Here is a 24,221-nt window from a genome sequence, read left to right as displayed (position 1 = left end):
CAGAGAACTCGAAAAAGATTCGAACAGTAATTTTTATGACACTAACTTGTCTTTGACTCTAACTACAAAGCGTTCTCTGATTGAATATATCTTAAAAATTAAAAGTAGTTACTTCACAATATTACATATATTGAGTTTTGTACTAAGATTTGCCTATAATTTCAGATATTGTGAAAAAAGAGCAGGTAACTTAATTAGGCAGAAAACACCATTTACTGAAAATCTCCTAATAAAACTATTTAAGGGTTTGAGTTCAAGGCAGAGATTGGAAGGCTTCAAAGGGGAGAGGCTCTAAAGGGTATGTTGGGTTCACCTTTATTGGTGGGTGAACTTCAATTCCCTTTTTTTTTTCACAATAATAAAACTTTTCACATAATCAACATCACACGTATCTGCCACTTTGCATGATCTTTATTTGATCACTCAATAACGCAAATGGTCTCCATCATTTTACAAACTACACGCCTCACATTCACGTCTGCACATAGGCAGCTCCCGAGACCCACTGATCGTCCAAGGTCTCTCTTCTGTCCTCCTTTGTCCCTCAAAGGCAGGTGTCCCGATATTTCGGCGATTCCATTTTAAAGAACAAGGAGGGTTCTCTTCGCTTCAACTTCTGCCATTCGTGTCTTTAGGAAGCACATCTCACACGCCCCCACCAAGAGAGAAACTTGCCTAGCAGAGGCTGGTTTTCTCTTAAAAACACAATAAGCATGAGTTTCTAATAAATCTTTCCCTCTCTTTACAAAAATTCACACATGGAATTCAGACTTACATACATGTTCAAAAAAAAAACTAAAAAAAAACAAGAATTAAAATTTAAGCCAAAATACGTTCTGCAATAGACATGACCATATATGCATAAATATACATATCCATGTATTTGCATACATACACAACAATACTCACATATATGAAATATATATATTCTGTTTCCTGTCTGTTTGAAAGTTCCGGGTACAATACTATGATTAACTCACGTGTACGAAATGTACATAGCAATATCAAAAAATATATATATAGAATACATCCTTCAGATTTAATATCCGAATACGAGATACGCACATACATTACAAAAAAAAATACTACAATCGTGATAATGCATCTGGTACCTGATTTAACGCACCAGCTTTATGTACAATCTGAAAATTCCATCTTTGCAGTGCCAGAGCCCAGCGCATCAATTTTGGGCTTTTGGGTGTTGTATCTTGCAAATAAGTCAGTGGATTGTGGTCAGTTATTATTTCGATTTTCGTCCCGATTACCCATTTTTCAAATTTCTTCAAAACAAAAAGAATGGCCCACGCTTCCTTTTCTATGGTGGCCCATTTCCTCTGAGTATCATTAAGTTTTTGACTCACGAAAGCGATCGGTTTGTACTGGCCCTCGGCATCCATCTGTGTGAGACATCCTCCTACCGCAACGCATGATGCATCTGCATGTACCTGAAAATTTTTGTTGAACTGTGGTGTAGCTAGATAAGTTACACGGCATAATGCATCCTTTAACTTCTGGAAAGATTCCTCCTCTATCTTTCCCCAACAAACTTTATTTGGAGATCCCTTCTTGGTGAGGTCAGTCAAAGGCGCTGACAGGGCCGCGTAGTTTGGAATATATGAACGATAAAACCCCATTAACCCCAACACCGAGCGCACTTGTTTTTTATCAACAGGTGCCTTCAGGTTTTTGATAGCCAACACCTTTTCCTCGTCTGGCCCATGTCTTCCGTTCCCGATTCTATGTCCCAAGTATTTTATCTCTTTCGCTGCGAAGTTACATTTTTGCATACGTATGGAAAAACCGTAGTTATCTAGTTCTCTCAGCACTGCAGATATATGCATAAGGTGTTCCTCCCAGGTTTTAGAAAATATTATTATATCGTCTATGTAAGCCTGAGCATATTCATGATGTTCCCTGAGAACCCGATTCATTTGTTTTCGAAACGTACCACTGGCCCCGACCAACCCGAACGGCATGGTCTTCCATTGGTATACGCCATTGTGAGTCGCGAAAGCCGTAAGATGTCGACAGTTTTCGTCCATTTTGATTTGCCAATATCCTTTCAATAAATCTAAGCTGGTAAGCCAACACGCCCCTCCTGCCACGTACATTAGTTCTTGAATGTCTTTCATCGGAAAGACGGGGACCTTAGTCACTGAATTCAGTGCTCGATAGTCAATACACATACGAATGGAGGAGTCTTTCTTTGCAACACATACTACAGGGTATACAATTTCTGCCTCAGATATCTCAATAAGATTCCAGTCTAACAACTCTTGAATTTGTTTATCGACCTCTGCGCGATATGCCATTGGCATTTTGTAACAATGAGGTTTTTTCCGTGTGGCATTGGGTACCAATTCAATCGTGTGTTCGCCAACCTTAGCTGGTTGAACTGGTCTCGTGAACAAGATCCTATGCTTAAAAATGAGATTTTTTAAATCAGCTGATTGCCGTTTATTAAGTGAATCTATATTAAGATCATTTAGCCCTTTAAAAAAATCAGTGGCCTTTGAAGTTTGGGTGGGGCATGTCTCCACTCTTCCAAAATCTTCATCCCCTTCGAAAATAATACTGGCCGAATTTACATATGAGGAGAATTTCCTGATTTTGTTTTCATGTACATGTTTTACACTGCCATCCCCCATCTCAATTAGAAATGAGTGCTGGCCCCTTTGTTCCTTGATAAAACCCGGACCTTGCCACCTAGCGTAGATTTTGCTGTTAGAGTCTGGTATTAACACTATGACTTTGTCCCCCTGTTTGAATGATCTAACCGAAGACCTCAGATTATAATATTTCGCCATTCTATCTTGTTGTACTTGAGCAGTAAGATTTGCTTGTTCCGCTGCTCTTTCCAACCGACATTTCATATCATGTAGGTACAACGATATCGGTTTCGTGTTCAATTGCAACCCGTCATATTTGCCTGTCCATGTATTTTTCAAAATGCATAATGGGCCTTGTGGAGGTCTGCCATATAGAAGTTGAAATGGTGCGACTCCCGTAGTATTATTAGGAATTTCCCGATACGCCCACAAAGCATATGGCAGTTGCAGATGCCATTTCCTACCTTCGGCGTGTATAATGTGGTTCAACATCCTTTTCAACGTTTGATTGAATCTTTCAACCAATCCATTTGATTGGGGGTATCCAGGAGTTGAAAATCTCGGGCACGCTCCAATTCTTCTCTCGAATTCTTTAGTCAACTCCGCATTGAAGTTGGTACCATTGTCTGATGCTATGACATTAGGTATGCCCGTTCTAGCAAAGATGCTTAATAATGCCTCACAAGTGCTTTTTGCAGAGATGCCAGTGAGTGGCAAAGCCTCCGCCCACCTGGTATGTTGATCGACCAGACATAAAATGTATTTATGCCCCTTAGAACTACTAGGGGTTATTGGACCGATTATGTCAACATTGACCACCTGGAAAGGCAATTCTGGTCTTGTTACGGGAGTTATTGGGGCTCTTTCCCTCGTTAATACTCGTTTAGTCAATTGACATTCTTCACACAGCTCACAGTACCTTTCGGCATCCTTCTTCAGAGTGTCCCAGAAGAAAGAGTACCGTATTCTTTCGATTGTTTTTCTTTTTCCCATGTGTCCTGCAAATACCGAGGAATGCGCTAGTTTCAATACTTCATCTCTTCTGCTCTTGGGCAGAACTAGCTGCATCACAGTTTCTCCCAGAATCTTATCTCGATGCCATAAAAGTTCCCCAGCAACAAAGTAGTTTGCTTTCCCAATTTTCGCGTTATCCCATGCTCCACGTAAATCCGAACACAAATTTTGTTCCCGAAGGAACTGATCTGTCGATGACAGCATTTTATCCTTTTCATCTAAATTGCTTCTTTCTTGATCCATCCCTTCATTATCAATTTCCTCGGAAAACTCGTAACTCTTGCCTTCTTGATCATTCTCGGACATTTTCTTGGGTTCCATCATCCCTGCCTTGGAGTTAATCTCCTCTGTTTCTATTTTTCGAGTGTCGAGCGAATTCCCCTCTTCCACACACAGCATATTTCTTACGTCTGGTGGCAACAAAACGTCTTCCACCAAATTCTTGGCTATCGCACACAATACCTCCTGGTGTATCACGTTTGATCTATCCCCAACCGCCATTCCTAAAGGAATGCTTAAAAGTGGGCATTTTACCGCAGGTCCGAAAATACCTTTTAAAAAAATAGTCGGCCTCCCTTCTGTTTGGATTTCAGGAAGTACATCCTGTCTTACTACGGTAATCTCGCTACCAGAATCTACGAGAGCATAAACTAGTTTCCCGTTTACACTTATTGGAATTCTTTCTAATTTGCTAAGATGTTCTCGAACAGACTTTCCCGAAGTTGTTTCCCCAAAAGATCGGACTTTTGCCACCTCCACCCTTTCGTGTTCGTCTGTCTCTTCTCCCAAAGTTCGGGTATGGTTTATGTTAGCTTTTTTTTCACCTTCAAATTCAGTAAATTTTCGCTTCTCCAGAATGGGACAGTTACGTCTGAAATGAAATTTTGAATTACATTCAAAACAAGTGGGTTTTCTCCAACTCTCCCTGTATTGTGCTCCTTTACTGCTCCCATCGAAGAGTTTGTTCTCTGTCCGTCTATCGTGAAACTGCCCATGAACTCTGTCACTCCAACTGCCTCGACGTTTTTCCCTCGGACTCGAAGTCATTTCTCTTCCCCTCGATGCGAAAAAAATATCACATTCTCTCCCAAGGTCCCTAGGTTTAAACCACTCCCCGTTTTGTCGGATTCCAATGTGGTACGCTGTCTCCCGGTCCAGTGTCTGGAATAATTTATCGGCTACAACCAATGAGTTCACACTTTCGAAATCCGTGGCTCCTCTCATCCTGATATATTGTTCCCATTGCGACGTAAGCCTTGTGGCAAACTGCATGAACGTCTCTTCCTCGTTCCGACTCGCTTTTTGGAAGTTTTCGAGACATGTCTGCGGGGAGGGCTGATACTCCCTCAACACAATTAATTTCAACTCCTTATAATCATCATATTTGTCACTGCTCAAACATGTCAATAGATTAGCAGCTCTCTCCCCCAGCATGCAAATCAAAATTTTTGCCCTTGCCGCCTCAGGTACATTTTCACTCTCGAAAGCTTTCTCAAGACTGGTGAAAAAATAGCTCCAACCCTCAGGTTCAGACGGGACTTTGACTGTCAACATCTTTACTACCTTCACGAAATAATCTAAAGTCTTAACCTTACTTCCAGACTCGTTTGAGCCACTTTGATTTTCCATGCCAATACGCATTTTTTCTAGGGCTAAACGCTCCTCGCTTTCTAATCGAAATTGGAGTTCTCTTTCTCTTTGATAAATCTCTCTCTGAATCTCCTCCTTCTCTACTCTTTCGCGCCTTATAGTAATTAATAGTTCTCTAACTATTTCCTCATCGTATGCCTTATTACCCAAAATGATATCTTTCAATTCCATTACCTTGATATCAGGTGCCACTGCCTCACCAAGCTCAATGGCCAGTATCTTCAGTTCCTCTTTGCGGTATTTCATCAGAAAAGTCATTTTCCTGTCACTCAATGAACCGAAATTCAAAAACACTATCGGATTCCTACTATCTACCGAATTTGTTGAAAAAATTAAAAAGTTTCATGCAACGAATGATCTCACCCACGCATTTTTCTTCTTTTTTTTTTCGAAAGGCAAAGGAAAAAAAAACCAACCAAAAAGACAGTAAAAATACAAGAAACACACTGATCACGATTTGCGGTTACACTGGCAACAAACACAAAAAAATAAAATCTTCAAACCAAAACTGTCTGAACTCCATATATTTACCGCCGAGAGAGAGAGAGAGAAAAAAAATTACTCACGCCACCGAACTTATCGTTTGTACCAGGAGACTATCGTTTCCTTTTCGTTGTTTGGGTTCTCTTCTTGCCGGCGTCGCCTCGATGTATACGTTTGTTTCTCTCACTCGCTACCGATGTATCGGGCTCATCACATACACATCACCAGTTTCTTCCGAAAGGCACCGCTGCGACCACTGTTGGGTTCACCTTTATTGGTGGGTGAACTTCAATTCCCTTTTTTTTTTCACAATAATAAAACTTTTCACATAATCAACATCACACGTATCTGCCACTTTGCATGATCTTTATTTGATCACTCAATAACGCAAATGGTCTCCATCATTTTACAAACTACACGCCTCACATTCACGTCTGCACATAGGCAGCTCCCGAGACCCACTGATCGTCCAAGGTCTCTCTTCTGTCCTCCTTTGTCCCTCAAAGGCAGGTGTCCCGATATTTCGGCGATTCCATTTTAAAGAACAAGGAGGGTTCTCTTCGCTTCAACTTCTGCCATTCGTGTCTTTAGGAAGCACATCTCACAGGGTAATTCCAAGTTAGTTTCCTTAAACTAACTGTTTCTTGGATGATGGCGGTATTTTGAGAGTTGTGCGTATGTGGTCGGTGACTTCACAATTCCGATCTAAATGCCAGCATTAAATTCCCCATGTTATTGATATCTAATTATTCTCTCACCATGATCATATTAAGATACTATCATTGGATACTATTAAGATACTATTGGTGCACAGTCGTTATTATATCAGGTGAGACAAAAATTTTGGACTATCAATGGTAGAAATCTTTGTAGGAAGTCAGTACATGAAACGTCTTATTTGCTTCAAAAACAAACCTGTACTGCAAAGTCAATTTATGGGAAGTTTACCAAAAAAGAACGTGTGGTTCAGGATTATCCTTTCAATACCACAGGCATTGATTACAACTGACATTGTTAAGTGCAGTTACAGTTCGAACAGAGCACGACCAGGTTCTTTCGCTCACGCTATTTAAGCTCAGTGCCCCGGGGCGGGGGAAGTCATGACTAAATGAAAGAAAAATTATCTGTACATGATCCCTTAGCAAGGGGTACATGAGACATGATGAAGAGCGTGTCCAGTTCAAAATATGGTACAGTACATTTGTAGTGTTACAATCGTTCCCGAGGAAGGTGATCATCTCTGTTAATCTCTTCGTCAGGTTCAGCTTGTACAGGATCCCCTTGATCGAGTTAGCTGTCCATCTCTCTGCCAGGGCTCAGAAGTGAAAGTGTTTAGTGTGCGGAGAGGCCATTGTAAGTGCGATTGTGACATTGTGAAGAAAATTTACTTTTGCGATGCTGTAGAAATGGCAATGCTGTGGCAAATCTTCGGTTCTCACAGCTGGGTCACGAGGTTAATTGCAGCGTCATCTATCTACTTGATATTGAAACGTTTCGGAAAATTTCTTTGCTTGGTATTTTTCCGGAATTTACACATTTTCATGAGTTCTATAATTCTATTTTCATTTTTGCAGAGTATTTTGAAGCCGAATGCCTACATCGCTGCTCAAGGTAGGTCTCTCATCAACATGTTTCAACTTATGTACGTATTCATACATTATTTGGCAAGTACATATACATGAATCGATGCCTGTTTGTCTCGAACCCAGGGCCCAACGAGTTCACAATCGCAGATTTCTGGAGGATGGTGTGGGAAAACGAGTCTTACGTCATCGTCATGTTGACCAAAGTCTTCGATTTCATCAGGGTAATTAATCATGACGTTTTTTTTTTTCCATGTTCAAAGTCAACTCTAGATATTTCTTAGAACTGAAATATGCGGCTTTGTTTTCGAAAACAGGTGATGTGTGTACAGTACTGGCCAGTTGATTTGGACCACCCGGAGAAATACGGAGACTTGGAATTAACGCTGTTGACCGAGGAGCAGCTCGCGAACTTCTTCATCAGGACGCTCAGACTCAGGAAAGTAAGTATCGCTTATACTTCCACTGTCCGTTCAGATGGCGCTTTTTCAGATGTCTGAATCGAATCAACGTACACATATTCAACCATTACTCCTCACTCACGGTTGAAATACAGATGGTAGCACTGAAAAATCAGACACAACACTAGATGCGTACACAGACAATTAGGTACACACTTCCGACACAACTCCCTCGGTAGTAAATTGCCAGGGGTGCGAGTGGCGCAGTGGTAACATGTTCTTCTACCACCATATTGGTTTAGTTTCACAAAATAACATGAAACTAAACAACGAGAATTTTATTCATACCCAGTGCTGGTCGCACGAACTAATTATTTAGAATATCTATATATATAAGATGAAATTATACATGCCATTATAAAATGAGGCGGTTTGGAGAACGACTTGCCCTGCCGTTACGAGTCACATTGAGTTTGCTGTTTTGACAGTCTGGTTCAATGTGTGCTGGTGTCACCCACACAAATGTTCGCACATACGTGTCTTCGTTTGAATCTGATTTTGATAGTATAGTGTTATTGTGCCTTGCGATCATTTCATAGCAGCCATCATGTAGGCACTACAAAGGCTTCTTGACAGCGTCGTTGCAAAGGAAAAAATGAGTGGAATGATCTAATTCTTCATGGATTTATTGTGGTGAAATGCTGGAAATGATCGCAAGGCCAAAAATACTATGTATGTACAGGGTGATCAGCGAATAAGCCCTTTTTTCAAAATTAAATATCTCTACAACAAAGATCAATAGAATTATGCGGTAAACGGTACGTTTATTAGCAAAACTGTAACAATTTTGTACAGAAATTTCGAAAATTTAGTTTTTTTTTTAATTTTTTAAAATTTAAAAAAAAAACAAAACTGGAGATTTTGGGGTTCCGAAAATCCTCATTTGTGTGAAGAGAAACCACTGCATTCGCCTAAAGTAACTGCATAGACTGCGGTATGCGCCAGAGGCATTATCGGCCCCTTCTTCGTGCGAGAAACGATTACTACTGAACGTTACGTTACAATTTTGGAACAATTTGTCAGCACACATGGGTTCGTGGGGGCACACTTCGTTAGAAGTTCTGTAGAGGAATATGGACGAGGTGCATGGCTGGTTTAGTAATAGTATGTGTTCGGCCTTAGCCTGCGCACAGACAGTGGCGGATTACCGCACAGGCGCATGAGGCGCGCGCCTGGGGCCTCGGCAGAGCGGGGGGCCTCCAAATAGTTGTGTGCTTCATCCTACATATGAATTTACATGCGCATCAACAAATCTCTTGAACTAAGTACAGTATCTGCTCTCCCTTTTTTTTTCAACCGCAATTTTTTTTTATTTTTTATTTTTGTTATTTTTTGTATACTGTACGTATGAGTTATGGAAGAAAAACGGGAACTGAAAGAAAAGAACAATTTACAAGACGCAGCTCTCAAGGGCCAGTTCTTCCCCGACAAAGAAAGAAGAGACATTGTAAAGCGATCATTCAGGGAGGGTCATTTTCAAACAGTATTTCCCTAAGGGCACAAGCAGGAGGAGGGATGAGAACAGCAGGTCCTAATGTCTGTCCGAAATGAAAATTGTAGTGAAGGCATAAACAGATGTCTCATTCCACAGTATTAAATGCTTTCATGGGCGCCGATAATACGACAGCTTTGGTGTAAGCTTTTGTATACAGTATAATGGATGACAAGATGGCTATCGGCAAGCGGCGACATCGACAGGAAGAGACAGTCGTACTAATTAAAATGAATGTAGTAGAGCTCTTATTGTGATTTTGTCTCCCACTTGTTTGAATGAAATACTATAAGCTGGTTCAAACAACATATACATTTGCAATCTATGACTGGAACCATACGACCATATGACAAAAGAAAAGTGGGGTTTGAAATGAATGCTGAATGACATGCATTCTGAATCACGTGATTTTTCTGTTGCTCTTTTAACACTCCCTCCCCGGCTGAAAAAAATCAAGGGGGTTTCTTTTCCTTCTTTCTAAAAAAAAGAGCTACATTTTTGGATTGGTCAAGGAGGCTTGGGTAGACAACATCTTTGTGTCAGACCGAAAAGTGTTTATTGTTAATGTAATTGTAATGTGTGTTATTGTAATGAAAAAAATTTTCATGCCGATCCTCAAGATTTCCTTTAGGATTTAGATTGCAGAATCTCCAAAAATAACGGTAAGCAAAACTAAAAATATATAAATTATCTGATAAATTTTTATTTGAGCATTTCAATTCAACTACAGTAGTCTCTCGAGAATTCGGTCGTGCTCTAATCCAGCACGTCCAGTAGTCCAGGATATTTAGGTGGTGTGGTGTCACTTTTCTCCTGATGCCCTAACCCCCTTAACACGTTCTAATATTTCTTAATTGCTGATCAAGTCCTGACTATGTCTTTGCACGAAATTTCATATATTATTTCAATGGGTTTCTTCAAAGTTAATCCAGCAATTTTGGTAAAATCTGGCACACCGTGGTGTAATACGTACCGGATTAGCGAGAGTCTACTGCAGGGGTCTTCAACCTTTGAGGCATAGCAGGCCATATTGAAACATTTTATAAAGTACGCGGGCCACAATGTTATACAGTGGCATTTTTCGTTATTAAACGAAACGGGGGGGGGGCATAATATAGAAGATTTTTATTCACTCTGAATACAAATAATGCAAAGGCAAAGGCCACAACAGGCAGAGTGCCCAACGAGGTGGCTGAAAGAGAAAATAATAATAATCAATATAATAATAGTAAAAATAAAATAGAATAAACAAATAAAAATAATAATTTCTAAAAAAAATTTTTTTAATAATTTCTTTCATTGACAATAATTTTAATTCATTCTGAAATAATTTCTTCCATTAAAAATACAATTCTTATATTTACTCCGATATAATTTCTTCCCTCTATTCCCTCTATTGAAGAAATGTTTTTCTATTAAATATTATCAGTATCTTTATATCAAATCAAATATATTATATTTGAGATATTATCAAATCTTTATTAATCAGTAATATTAAATTATTAAAACTATGACGGATCTCCATTTTTGCCGTGTGGCTGAAGGAAGGCACCAGGACGGACATCTTAGATTACTAAAAATATGATGCAGAATTTTACTGTGATTTTTTTTTTTTTTAATGGGAGTGTGATTATTTTTCATCTAGTACCAGAGAATATCATTATATTTCCTTATCTTATTTTTGTGTTTATGGTTTTGGTGATGCAAAAATAAAAAAAAAGTTATGATTTTTCATAATATTGTTCATTTTAGTGAACCATCTCGTTCTTATTAGGGCCAAAAGGGTGCAGTGGTGGATAAACGCAAATTTGTGGGTGGGGGCGGTGGTTGTGACCATGTGTTCAATTTTTCAGGACGGTTCTGATTTCTTTTGGAAAAAATTCTGAATTTTCCCCTTTTTTTAAGCAAATTTATTTTCTTGGTTTGTTATTCAGTCAAAAACGTAGAAAACATTTTTCTTTCCATTTAATTTTTCTGATCTCGGGGGGGGGGGGGGGGGGGACAGCCCCTACCTTTAATCCGTCCCTGATAGGGGGGCCTCCAGATCAGGTTGCGCCTGGGGCCTCCCAAAATCATGATCCGCCACTGCGCACAGAGTGTGGGCGACCAACATGTACTTGAGTGTATAATAAAGACTAGCGATGAAAACAATTGTATTGTTCTGTTCTACACAGCAAATTTTCGGCATTATTGCTTTATCAAGCAATTCCGGAAAATTTTGCCCGCTTAATAGAACATTGCGATTTCCACGACAACTATAAATGCTATATATAACCACTATATACATAATATTTTTTTATAATGTGAAACATTTGGAATTATTACAAATATGTTACCATTTAAGACTCATGAAAAAACCTGAACGTTGAGCTTTACTTTTACAATGACTTTCCTATAGTGAAAGAAAAATGTATGAAGGAAACAAAAGTTCTTTTCTTCAGTTCTTGATCAGTTTCTTTCAGTTGACTATATTCAAATTTCTTTTTCCGAGAGACTTTCTCAAGGGATCTATGAAACACATTGTACATTAAAAAAAATATCGTAATTCGTGATGCACACATTAGACATTTCCATTCTAATGCCTCACATTAGAATGTGAGTTTAAAAAAATGGAACGATTTAACATTTCGCAACCACTTATGTAAGAAAGAAAACAGTTGCCAAGTTTTACCAAAACCCACTTACCATACGTCCCAATCGAATAAACGGGACGTTTGGTCACCGTGCTTGGAAACGGAATTTTCTTCGGATATAGTTACCAATTGGCTATTGTTATCAGAAACCCTGAGTTCCGATATGATCACATCAAGTGGCGTGGACCATATAGTCAATTTTTTCTATGTTAAGCCAATAGAGAGTGCTAACTTTTTCGTTAAAAATAAAAATCTCAGGAAAAAAATCTGCACAAAAGTCATGGTTTCATGCAATACCTTGAAATTAAAAAAAAACTTAACGCCAAAAAAAAGAAAGGTATTTGAGTTTGTGCAACAAATTAAAAGTTTGGATGCAACAAAGAAACTCAAACTCTGCAATTTCCAAAGGGTATGAAATTTCTCAAGCTCAGTTGTCGGACATTAAGAAAAAATTGAAGACGATTGGCAAAAGAAAGAAAGGAATCTTGATCGTAGAGCTCTTGAGAAGCTTTCAAAAAAAAAAATCTAATTTCGGTGGCGTTGACTAATTTGAATTGCAACTGTTTCAAGCCTCAACTGAAGGAGCCAAAAATGTGTTGATCAACGGCGCCATTGCTATGATTAGATAAAAAAAGCAGAAGAAATCACCAAAGATTTTAAAACTGTCCGAAATTTTTCTGTTTCAAAAGGGTGGTTAGACACACAAATAGCAGCAAAGGAACAATTTGATGTTTAAGACACACTGAAAACTATATAAGACATTTTAAAAACTATATTAATGGTTTGAAACAGGAGTTGTGTGTACTGTTCCTCGCATAATCGAATTCCCCGCTTAATTGGATATTTAGTGCTTGAACTGCTAATATATCTTTAAGCGGGCCCGACTGTATCTTTGAGTGGCAAAAAAGAGATGTTTACACTTGTCATTACCAGATGCCATCATGTAAAGCAGTGTTTCCCAAAGTGGGCGTCACGACGAGCCGGAGGTATTTATTTGTGTCCCCATTTTTTATGCTTTGAGAAGTGGTTCTTTTCTTACTGAAAATATCTGCTAAACTATTTTGGAAAGCCACAGATGAATCATGAATTAGGTAAGGGAACCACTACTGTAAAGGAACTAGTAAAACTTTTTGATTTCTTTGGTCTGGCATGTAAGTGACATCAACGTGTGTAATAATGACCAACCTTACTGAGGAGGCGCACGGAAGTACGAGAGTATATAATAGAGACTAGAGAGGAAAAAATTATTGTATCGTTTTGTTCGACACCGCACATACACTCGGCAAAGGAGAGAAAGAGGCCACTCAACGAGATGCGCAACTTGAACAAACCTGTTTGTTTTCAACTCGATCTGCTGATTTTTGCTACCTGCTGATTGGTCCGTTTCTACCTTTTTTCTTTCCTTCTTCTGTGGAGGGATCATCATACCTTCACATTTCAGAACCCCTCCGGTCATTTTCTCCATCCTCTTCCTTCACCCTATGAATTTTTTTTTCTTCCCCGTCGCAATTCTTGTAACTCGCACCGCTTCGTTCACTATGAGAGCGCAGACTTACTTACAGAACACGGCCAGGCTCTGTCACTTGCGCAATTTAAGCACATTTCCTTGGAGGGTGCGGACGTGGTGGAAAAAATGTATTAATTTATCTCAATTTACAAATAGTATAAATATACACAGATAAAATACATAAAATCAAGAACATTTAGAAAATGACATGAATCATCGTGACGTGTAGACGAATCGACAAATGAAAAAATTAAGATAGTGTACAAAATATTTGGAGGAGGGCTTGGAAGGGATACCATTGAGGAACCCTTTGACAGTAATCAATGAACGATTCCGCAGAACTTGTGCTAGCCAGAGTCGGAATCCTCAGCAAGGAGCTGTCGTTTTTCCCTCTGTCTGGCCGATCGTGTTTTCCAAAGTGGGCAATACGCCCACCATAAGTGTTCCATCGTCCCACGATGGAATGGGTCCAAAGGAGCGATAGAAACTACGCATATAACTTAGTATCCTCTTGAATTGGGAGGAGGGGGGGGGGAGATGAGAGAAAAAAAATTGCGAAGAAGGGGGCGATAAAACAAAAAGGTTTGTGGAACTATGGTCTACGACGTAGACGCTACGCTCTATATACTAGAATGGTGCTGGGCCCCTCCTCGTCTAGAACCAGTGAGATTCTTTTTTTTTTTTTTTGGTTTTTTTTTGATGCAACAGTGATTTAACATAGATGTATCCTTCATTCAAAACTGATTCATATCACATAAATTCGAAGGAGTTAAACGGAGGCATCATATTCTATTGAAATCACGAAAGTTTAACTGTTTTATATTTTCAGTTTAACTGCCGGAATTACATGCAGAATGCATAGCTAACTCCTCGCACCGCAAATTACTAGCGAACTGTTGATCCCAGAGGCCTTCAACTCTTCAATCCTTCAACTAGAAATCGTATCCAAATACGATTTAGTCCTCAGATACGTCATTCCTCATGTAGCAAAGGGTTGTATTGTTACTGAAATTTGATTTTTTTTTAATTCGGACACCCTTTGCTCAAAAACTCAATTAGGAAATTGTTGCTGTATCTCTTCTGAGGCCAACAAAAAAAAAAAAAAAATTCCTCGTTTCTAAGTGCAATATTTGTACTCAAAAACTTGAGAGGAACGTTGGGAAAGAACAGCATAATGAGCTTGTCCGTTTGTTTTTGCTGTTCTTTCCCAAAGTTTTCTCCGGTTTTTTAATTCAAATATTTCAGCGAATATTGGAAATTTTTTTTTTTTTATTCGCCTCGGAAGAGACAAAGCAACAACTTTCTAACTGGGTTTTTTAGGACATGGCGTAGAAATAAAAGTTAATTTTCTTTTCTTTTTTTAAATTTGAATAACTATACAACCCCTTTGCTATTCGAATGGCATATCTGACGTCTTTACCGTTTTATTTGGACACTTTTTCTGATTGGAAGTCTGCCTGAAGGATCAACGGTTCTCCAGTAATTTGCGGTGCGAGGAGTTAGCCATGCACCCTACTGTGAACGCTACTTATATAATCGACAAGTGTTTCGTATTTAGGAAGGCGAAGAGGAGCGAGAAGTCGTCCAGCTGCATTACACGAACTGGCCATCGCACACTTGTCCCTTCCCGAGTGCATTGCTCGAATTCCGACGTAGGGTCAGGGTGTACATGATGCGGTATCCCACGACAGGACCTGTCGTCGTTCACTGCAGGTAATCCATCAAGTCTTCACCAAGAGTGCGCTTCATATCAAGTGAATTATGTCTAAAAATCATGAATTATTTGACATTATATACACCATATATATTATATATTGACAACTATTTACTTGTTTGGTTGGCAATGGAAACGTGTCGATGAGTTTTAAGAAAAAAAAATAAGTTTAATTTATTACGTGTCGCCATCTATAAGTGGAATAGAAAATTTCAATAAAAGTCAACTAAAAGTTGACAAAAAATTTTTTTTGTTTCATTAAAGTCAAAAGTAAACATTATTTTTTTTTAATAACACGAAAAACATCCATCGGATTCGCTTTAAACTTTTAATGCTTAAAAAGGTATTGAGTATCGAGTAATTGATAATTTTCATAATGGCCATTCACTCATGGTATAAGAGAATCATAGTCAAGATTTGATGACCTTAGAGCAGTATTGGATATACTCCATAAAATGATAAAGATGGCGCATGCGTCGGCCTGCTGTATCCAATGGCTATAGGTGAGATGACCTTCTTCACTGACATCACGAGCTTCGCGCGGATGCCTTCTGTTATGTACACAGTCAACACCATCTATAGCAGAAGGCCTCCGCGCGAAGCTCGTGATGTCAATGAAAACGGTCATCTCACCTATAGACATTGGATATAGCAGGCTGACGCATGCGCCATCTTTACCCTTTTTTGTAGTATATTCAATGGCTATAAGTGCAATGACCTTCAGTAACGTCACGAGCGGAGGCCATCTGTTGACACAGTGCAAGCAGATTATCGACTGCAGTACTTTATGCTGTACATTTTTTCACTCGTCAAACCGAAGGGATGGAAAAAATGATGAGATAAAAAATTGTTTCGGGTCGCAGGGTTGCCATTGAAGTGTATAGGAAAAGGCGTCACCATGAAGCAGAGGTAGCCAACTTCTTTCTGCTCAAGGGCGAACATAATGGTAACCTTCAGTGTGGTGGCCGCATCAGGGTGCGAACATAGTGCACGCTGGTTTCCTGATTCTGCGAGTCCCCGTCATTACGTATTGGTTAAAACAACCTGAAATTCAAGTTTTTATCCAATCCATCACGCCGGTGTATAAGCCGCATCAGTAGAATAGGAAAAACCCGGAAAACTCGCACATTTCTACATGCCGGAAGTAATATGGCAAAACACGAGCAATTTAGTCACTGAATTTTTACATTGGGCATTGGATTTCCTTTCATCCTTCATAAACATATTCATTGTTTATCTGCATGTAATGCCTCAAAAATTAGTTTATTCTGCAAATTATTCGATCATGTATATTCAGATTTTTAATTTCACAAATGAAACATTTGTTCCAATTTGTCTTCAATTACTATTTTGGCAAAATTGGGAAATAATTGACCATGTGCTAAGCTTTATAAGCAATTTTTGTGTTTGAAAAAACAGTATAGCTAGTAGCTTATAGTATAGCTATAACTAGAGCCTCGATTTAATGTAAATACATGCATGCATTTGCATATTTTGACCTTTTTAGTATTCATGCATATGAATGCATAAAATTGAAAAAAAATTTAGAATAAGAGCATTTTTTTTTTTTGAAGTTTTATGAAAGCTCAATCACATTTTCATAATTTCTCAAACAAAATATTTCTCATAATGAATAAACCTGGGTTTGACTTCCCACAGAGACAGTTATGAATTTTCTTGAACATCTTCGAATCAGCAAGCTGTTGAAATCTTCGTATGGGTAGCGGAGAGTGACATCATCTTCGGACAACAATTCTTATCGACATATTTGCATTGGAGTAAAGTGTCTTTCTAGAGAGATTCATAATTTTAACATTCGAGTGATGGTTTAAATTTTCATTGTGCAGTGATGGATGTGGACGCACCGGGTCTTACCTCTGCATAGATGCGAACCTAGAGCTGGCAGAAGATGATTACGTATATGACGTTTTCGGCTACACTAAACGCTTGCGCCAAGCCAGGAGGGGGATGGTTGAAAATGTGGTGAGTATTCATATAAGTACAAAATTATCGTACAAAATTATCGTACAAAATTATCGTTTAACAGTAGGGCCCAGATTCACCAAAGAAGCGGCAGTAAGCCATGAAAAGCTTTAACTCTCAGTAGCGGGGCTTCCTAATCTCAACTAGAAAAGAAATTATTATTTTCGTCTTTTTTGTCATTCCCCGGTTAATTCGGATAAATACTGAACTCGTACGCAAGACTTGCTTCAGAGCTGCAACTTGATTGGTGTGGTCGAGCAAAAACACCTGCCTCACCTCGTAGAGCAGCTTAATTTCACTCGAAAACAGAACTCGGTCCAGGGTTTATTGCCTATCAGCAATTCGCTAGGACAGCCGAAGAGTGCCAGAGCAGTACCACGGAAGTTATTCCATCGCTGTAATCTCTCGCAGCTTGTCTCACGCCAGTCGTCCACTGGAAGCGACAACGTGCGGCAAGCTACGCGGGCAAAGGGAGCTATCCCTCCTGATTCAGTTAAAAAGTTAAATAATTGACATAGGTGGGAGAGCGGAAGGAGGACATTCGCCCCCACCCGAGCAGTCTGTTATTTCTTATGGCTGATATAGTAAGCATGTTTGGAGGGTACAGATCTGTGAAACCAGAAGCTGGAGGCAAAGTAGCGAACCTCCAGAAGTTCTATGGAAAGGGGAGGGGTAAAAAGGGAAGGTTGAATGTGCAAACACTTATTGATCATTTTTGTAGCACCATAGTAATTTTCTCACATTGGGGCTAACTAGACCGGAATGTACAGTTTATTGCCGATTCCAAACGGCAGCGTTCAACATTTTTCCTTCTCATATCTCGACAAAGCGTTGGTGTGCTTACCTCTCAACAGGCGACTCCCTGCGGTAGCAATCTTTTTCTGTAGTCATTATGTCACCGTTTCTGTTATACCTCTGCGTCGGGAAAGTTTCTGACGATTTCGAATCTGGTGTCGAACTCGCAAAACAACAAAACATCCTTTGGTACTTTAGGCGAGCATCTTAGGCCTGGAAGTACCTGGGCCGCTACCTGCAAACTGACTGGTGAAGGGAAGTTAGCACAGTCCGGGCTGTTTACTAGCATCACAACCCCTCGGGCAAAGTGATTTTTCTGGGTTCCTCCCCCCCCCCCATACCTGGCTAAAAATACCTACAAACCAATTTACATACGAAATTGCCGTAATAGTTACAACCAATTGCCGAAAACAGTTACATGCTGTTTGATCAGATCTTCTTTTAACGAGACCCTTTCCGCACTTGGGGCTCGAGGGCCATCCCCGGGTGGGCTCATGTATTAAAACTGCACTAAACACAGTCCGTGGTTGTCAAGCTAGCTGACACCACCCATACAGCGTCTTATAGTCATAAACTAAAGATATATATATATTATTACTCTGTTTATATAGCTAATGAATCTTGAACTAAGACGAACATGGAAATCCCAATTAACCTACATTGTTCTGCTGCGTATAAACCGTGGATTATACGTTTAAAAAAAATTACGTTGAAATAGAAACAAAACGTCGGAAATGAATTTCTTAGTGTGGATCAAATGTGCATGAAAAGAGTTTTAACTTTGAAGCGGCTTTAATGTGGATAAACCACCCGTGTCTAAATCTACAGCTTTTTTTTTCTGAGAGAGGTTTGATTAGTTATAATTACGTTAAAAATTTATTTATAAAAACATATTTTTTACATGTTTATAGATAGGGAATCAGTTCTTTTTTACGGGGCCCCAATATGGGCATCAAAATTTTGAGATGGCTTTGAACATATTTTTTCACTATTTTTTTAGAAAAATGTTTGCCCTGCCTGAATATATCTCCGGGTATCTCTTCCGTATTGAACTAGGGCAGCGGTTCTCAACCGGGGCTCCTTCTGCACTCCCCAGGGGCTCCGCGACCGCTCGAGGGGAAAAAAACCAGTAAAAAAAAAATTAAAAACTAAATATTTTTAAATAGTAAAAATCAATAAGTGGCTTTAATGAATAATTAAAAATTGGCCTATGGGGCTCCGCCATAGAATTTTTTTACTAAAAAGGGTTCCGCGAGTCAAAAAAGGTTGAGAACCGCTGAACTAGGGCAACCCCAGGTATCAGTTATAATGAAAAAATTCCTGCTCAAGTTCTATTTCCGAATTTTAAACATGAAAAGTAATAGATTCCCGAAAATTTGCCTAAAAAACTTATACAATAAGCTACTAAATGACTACGATACCAAATTCAATTGGCTAGCAACAATTTGGGACATTTTTGACGAGAGTGGGTAGAGTTTTTTAAAATTTAACCTCGATCCTGCCGTAAAATTAAAGATTACATACCCTACGTCCTACGACGGTTTACTTTTCAGGGTGAATAAAGAGATCTTCAGTTTTTACAAACTTGCTATTCCGCAGTGTGCTATAGATCAATAAAAACATTCTCATGTTTGGAAGACTAATAGTTGGCTCAGAAATACATCTCAAGCGCGTATTAATACAGCTTCGTTTCGGTTTGCCAGCTATCAGACTGAGAGATAAATATTTCATAGTTCAGCATCGAGAAATATGCAGCTTCTGTAATCTACGTAGAGAAGTGAAACTCGGGAGCATGTATTTTTCGAGTGCCCAAACTTACAGACATTTTCGGGATAATTACTTGCTCAGGAATGGCATTTCCAATTTCAAACAAGTACTAACTTTGAATAACTCCAAAATCAAACATATCTATTTTTTCTTAACTATTGTTTGAGACATCGTCTTCTCTATGCCGATCCGTCTGAAAATTGAAACCAATTTCGTAGCTCTGAATAACCAAGTCTCATGTAAATGCGGTTTTTTTTTTGGTTTATTATTACTATATTATTTTTTGCATGATAATTCGTTGTGGGTTTTCGCTTAAGTGTATGTTTTTTTCCCCGAAATGCTGTCCCGCTAATTTTTTTTTTCTTATTTACTTTTATTTTTTAATTCATTTCATTTTCTTTTGTGTGCAAAAATGAAATTGTATACCTCCGCCAAATTAAATAAAGATTCTTCTCTTCTCTCTGAATATTTATAGATGGGGTAGAGATAAGAGTACAAAAATTGAAATTTTCTCTACAAAAAACTGTGTTAAACAAACCCCCTCCTCCTGAAGAGATTTTATATTGATAAGTGAAATTTCCTCATGTGGGTTATATGTCACTATGGACTATATGGTGTCTTTTTTTCTCGAACTAGCAAAGTCTGCATCGGCGGATTATAAGCGGGAAAATTCGATAGATTTTGTTTAGTTCTTATTCAAGATTCCCATTTTGAGGACAGAGGAAAAAGAAAGAAATGGCTTGCCTTCAAAATTACTTTTTTTAAGACGATTAAAATTCTTACAACTTATAGAAAACTAATACAACAAAAATTAAAATTGAAAAGTTTACTAGGATCACCAGATTTTCATTTCGATCGAATTTATATTGAGGATTTTGGCCCTTTTTTAAAGTCGATTGGCATATCTTATCAAGCAATCTCGGTATTGATTTGTGATTAGGGGCTATTCAAGTATTACCTCAGCATCGATGGGGGGTTTCCGATTTGCTGACTTTTGATGACAGTATGACATTATGAAAGTATTAAATATTTTTAATTGCATCTTACTCTGTGCGCCAAAAACGAGAAAAACCTTTCGATAGTTTGTGGGCAGTTAAAGTAATACTCCCCCCCCCTCCCCTATTGATAAGTACCCTCCAGAGCCACTTCAGTGATCTCTAAATGTTTCCCGGAACCAAGTGATCTGGGAATGTGTCCGGGTCGCTTAAGTGCTCCGGAACTGTGCCACGCATTACTCAAGTGATCCGTAATTATATGCCGTGGATCAAATCTGAGAATGTGCCGCGGGTAACTTGAGTGATGTAGAACCGCACTGGGGCCACTTGAATGTTCTAAAACTACGTCACATGTCACTCAAGGGATCTCTAAAGGATCTCACTCACGGATCGCTTAAGTGTTCTGGAACTGTGTCTCGGGCCATTTAAGTGATCTGAAAATGTGCCATGGGCGGTTTAAATGCTCTGGAATTATACCACGCGACACTTAAGCAATTTGTAAATGTGCTGCTTAGTTCATTTTTACAAAATTAGGTTGGAGGAGGGCAGGCAGCATCAGATAACCAGCAAGGCCATATTTGGTCCGTGGGCCAAGGGCCTTTGTGCGATTCATCATTATATGGCTTAGAGGGTGGGTCGCAATGAATTTATTAAAGATAAATTTTGAGTTCATAGCCTTCAAATATCATTGAAATTAACAGAAATTGATTATTGTAACATACTAGGGGGGCTCTGCCACCCTGCCACCTTTGGCGGCCAACCCCCCTCCCCTTCTCTTCCTAACATATCTTAATTATTTCGTCCCACTTCATCAAAGGGGGGAAAGGGACGTGTGAAAGCACCAGCTTACTGAAGAAACGAATTTTTTTTTAATAAAAATAATAATAAAGCAACAAAAAGCAAATGGGATTCATCAAGTACCCCTAGAAAACTTCCCCATGGGGGTCCCCAGATTCAATTCGCTGAATTTCAGTGGGGCCCCACACTGGATGTATCTTGCGCTACCGATGTGTTGCAAATTTTACAATGTTAAACAACAAAAATCAATGAGATACATCCAGGGGCACCGAATTACAACCTGCCAACATTTCCATGGAGCCCTGACGTGGAAGCTTGTCGGACAACCCCCTGTGAAAATTTTTCATTTTTATCAAGTTTACAGCGAATAAAATCCAGGGCCCCACATCCAGTAGCGGGGACACAATACGCAGATTTTTAGTGGGGCCCTAGACTGGCTTTATCTCGGGCTTCCGCTGTTGCAAATTCTACAACAGAAAAGAAAGAGATTCATCCAGGGCCCCCGACTTGGAAACTTGTCGGTCATCCCCCGGAGCGAGTGCCATGAAAAGTTTTCATTTGTATTCGTTTTACCAACAAATAAAATCCAGGGCCACCAACCAATTACCCGGGACACCAATTCGCATACTTTTGGTGGGGCCCCAGACTAGCTTTATCTCGGGCTTCCGCTGTTGCAAATTCTACAACAGAAAAGTATGAGATTCATCCAGGCCCCCAAAATGAAACCTGTAAACATGGGGCCCCCGACTTGGAAGCTTGTTGGTCATCCCCCGATGCGAGTGCCATGAAAAATTTTCATTTGTATTCGTTTTACCAACGAATAAAATCCAGGGCCACCAACCAGTTACCCGGGACACCAATTCGCATACTTTTGGTGGGGCCCCAGACTGGCTATACCTCGGGCTTCCGCTGTTGCAAATTCTACAACAGAAAAGTATGAGATTCATCTAGGCCCCCAAAATGAAACCTGTGAACATGGGGCCATCGACTTGGAAGCTTGTCGGTCATCCCCCGGTGCGAGTGCCATGAAAAATTTTCATTTGTATTCGTTTTACCAACGAATAAAATCCAGGGCCCCAACCAATTACCCGGGACACCAATTCGCATACTTTTGGTGGGCCCCCAGACTGGATACATCTTTTGCTTCCGCTATCGCAAATTTTTCAACGTTAAAGCAGCAAGAAAACTGAGATCCATCAAGGGCCCCTGGAAATGAAAACTTTTTACTTATACGTGAAATCCCCCCCCCGGGTACCCCGAAACTGTGTTGAGAGCACTGCTGTTGTGTGTATATTATACATACCTCTCGGCATGGACCCCCCCCCCCCAAGGGCAGTCCTGACAGGGGCCACAACGATTCTTATCACTTTTTGATTTTTCACACTATAAATAAATCACAGAGGGGCCCCTGAAAAGCTAGTTTGGGGTCTCGAAATCTAAATTCCAACCTAAGGCTCTGCTGTAGGATGTAGGAGCCTCTCAGTACATGCACATAACATGGTCCCGATGGGTCAAATGGGTCCCGATATGTGCTACAGTTAAATGAATATTTGACCCAAAATCGTAACCGACTTCCGTAACACAAACACGTAACAGATTTCCGTCACTCAAAAACGTAACATAAAATCGTCACTATTTTCGGTTGCTTAGAAACAGGCCCTTTTCGAGTTTGTGATTTTATATTATAGAGTAGATAAAGATATTTTCTTCCGAAATTTAAATTTAAAAAAAAATTATTTTTTTGCATAAACATTTTTTTTGATTGCCGTGGGGACGCATGACCCCCCCCCGCCCCATGCCTCCCCCAATTTACTACCTGCGGGGGTAAGCTATTCCATTTATTAACAACCCTATTAGAGAAAAATTCCCTGCGACACCATAACCTTGCATTGTCCCTCACCAATCGATACTGGTGTCCCCTTGTAAAAGCAGTCGATTGGCGGTGTACTAAAAGTTCATGGTCCATCCTATCCATCCCATTGAAAATTTTGAACACTTCGATCATATCTCCTCGACACCTGCGTTCATCCAATGTAAAAGTATTCAAAAAATTAAGTCTCTCTTCATAACTCAAGCCCCGTGTGTCAATAAGGACACGCGTAGCTCTTCTCTGCACCCCTTCAACCAAGTCTATGTCCCTCTGTAGGTATGGTCTCCAAAACCTTACAGCATACTCCAGTACAGGGCGAACTAAGCCTCGAAAAAGCGGAAGAATGACTTTAGGAGAACGCGAAGAGACCTTTTTGAAAATGAGACCAAGCATTCTATTCGTTTTTTTGCCCACCGCTGAACAATGTTCAGAAAACCTAAGCCGCTCGTCAATGAGAATTCCCAAATCGGTGACTCTAGTTGCATCCGGGATAGTGACACCATTCAACTCGTAAGAGAACCGCGGGATGATGAGCGACCATGCACTTATCACGCTAAACGTCATGCTCCATTCATTTGCCCATGCTGCAATCCTGTTTACCAGTGCCGTCTTAAGGCATGGGCTCACCCGGGTACGGCCCGGGGGACCTCAAGAGAAAAGGGGCATGTACAAAAATGAGATCCGGTTGAAATTTACATGAATTTGCCTGGTAGGGCCTCAGAAAGTTCACTTGGCCAGGGGGCCAATGATGCTCTTAAGATGGCCCTGGTTTTTAGTTGGTCTGGAACAACTCCCTATAGCTTTGATTCCCGATTACCCCCATCATCTGCGAATTTGCGAGTAATCCCATCGATACCCTCATCGAGT

General features: G+C 39.7%; 1 protein-coding gene across 1 annotated transcript in view; it reads left to right on the top strand.

Moving 5' to 3' along the window:
• LOC149065423 (receptor-type tyrosine-protein phosphatase kappa-like) overlaps positions 1-24,221 on the top strand; it is a 158,903-nt gene that overhangs the window by 62,521 nt on the left and 72,161 nt on the right. Inside the window, exons 4-8 of the mRNA XM_089254171.1 lie at positions 7,331-7,367; positions 7,466-7,563; positions 7,657-7,782; positions 14,991-15,145; positions 16,994-17,129. Of these exons, the coding sequence (XP_089110297.1) occupies positions 7,331-7,367; positions 7,466-7,563; positions 7,657-7,782; positions 14,991-15,145; positions 16,994-17,129 (552 nt within the window). The remainder of the gene's footprint in view (positions 1-7,330; positions 7,368-7,465; positions 7,564-7,656; positions 7,783-14,990; positions 15,146-16,993; positions 17,130-24,221) is intronic.

This window comes from Pholcus phalangioides, unplaced genomic scaffold (genome assembly GCF_987345545.1).
Source record: "Pholcus phalangioides strain wild (caught in Gottingen) unplaced genomic scaffold, Ppha-v1.0 ptg000040l_1, whole genome shotgun sequence".
NCBI lineage: Eukaryota > Metazoa > Arthropoda > Arachnida > Araneae > Pholcidae > Pholcus > Pholcus phalangioides.
Note: the sequence above shows the minus strand (reverse complement) of the source record. Positions and strands in the feature narration are given on the sequence as shown.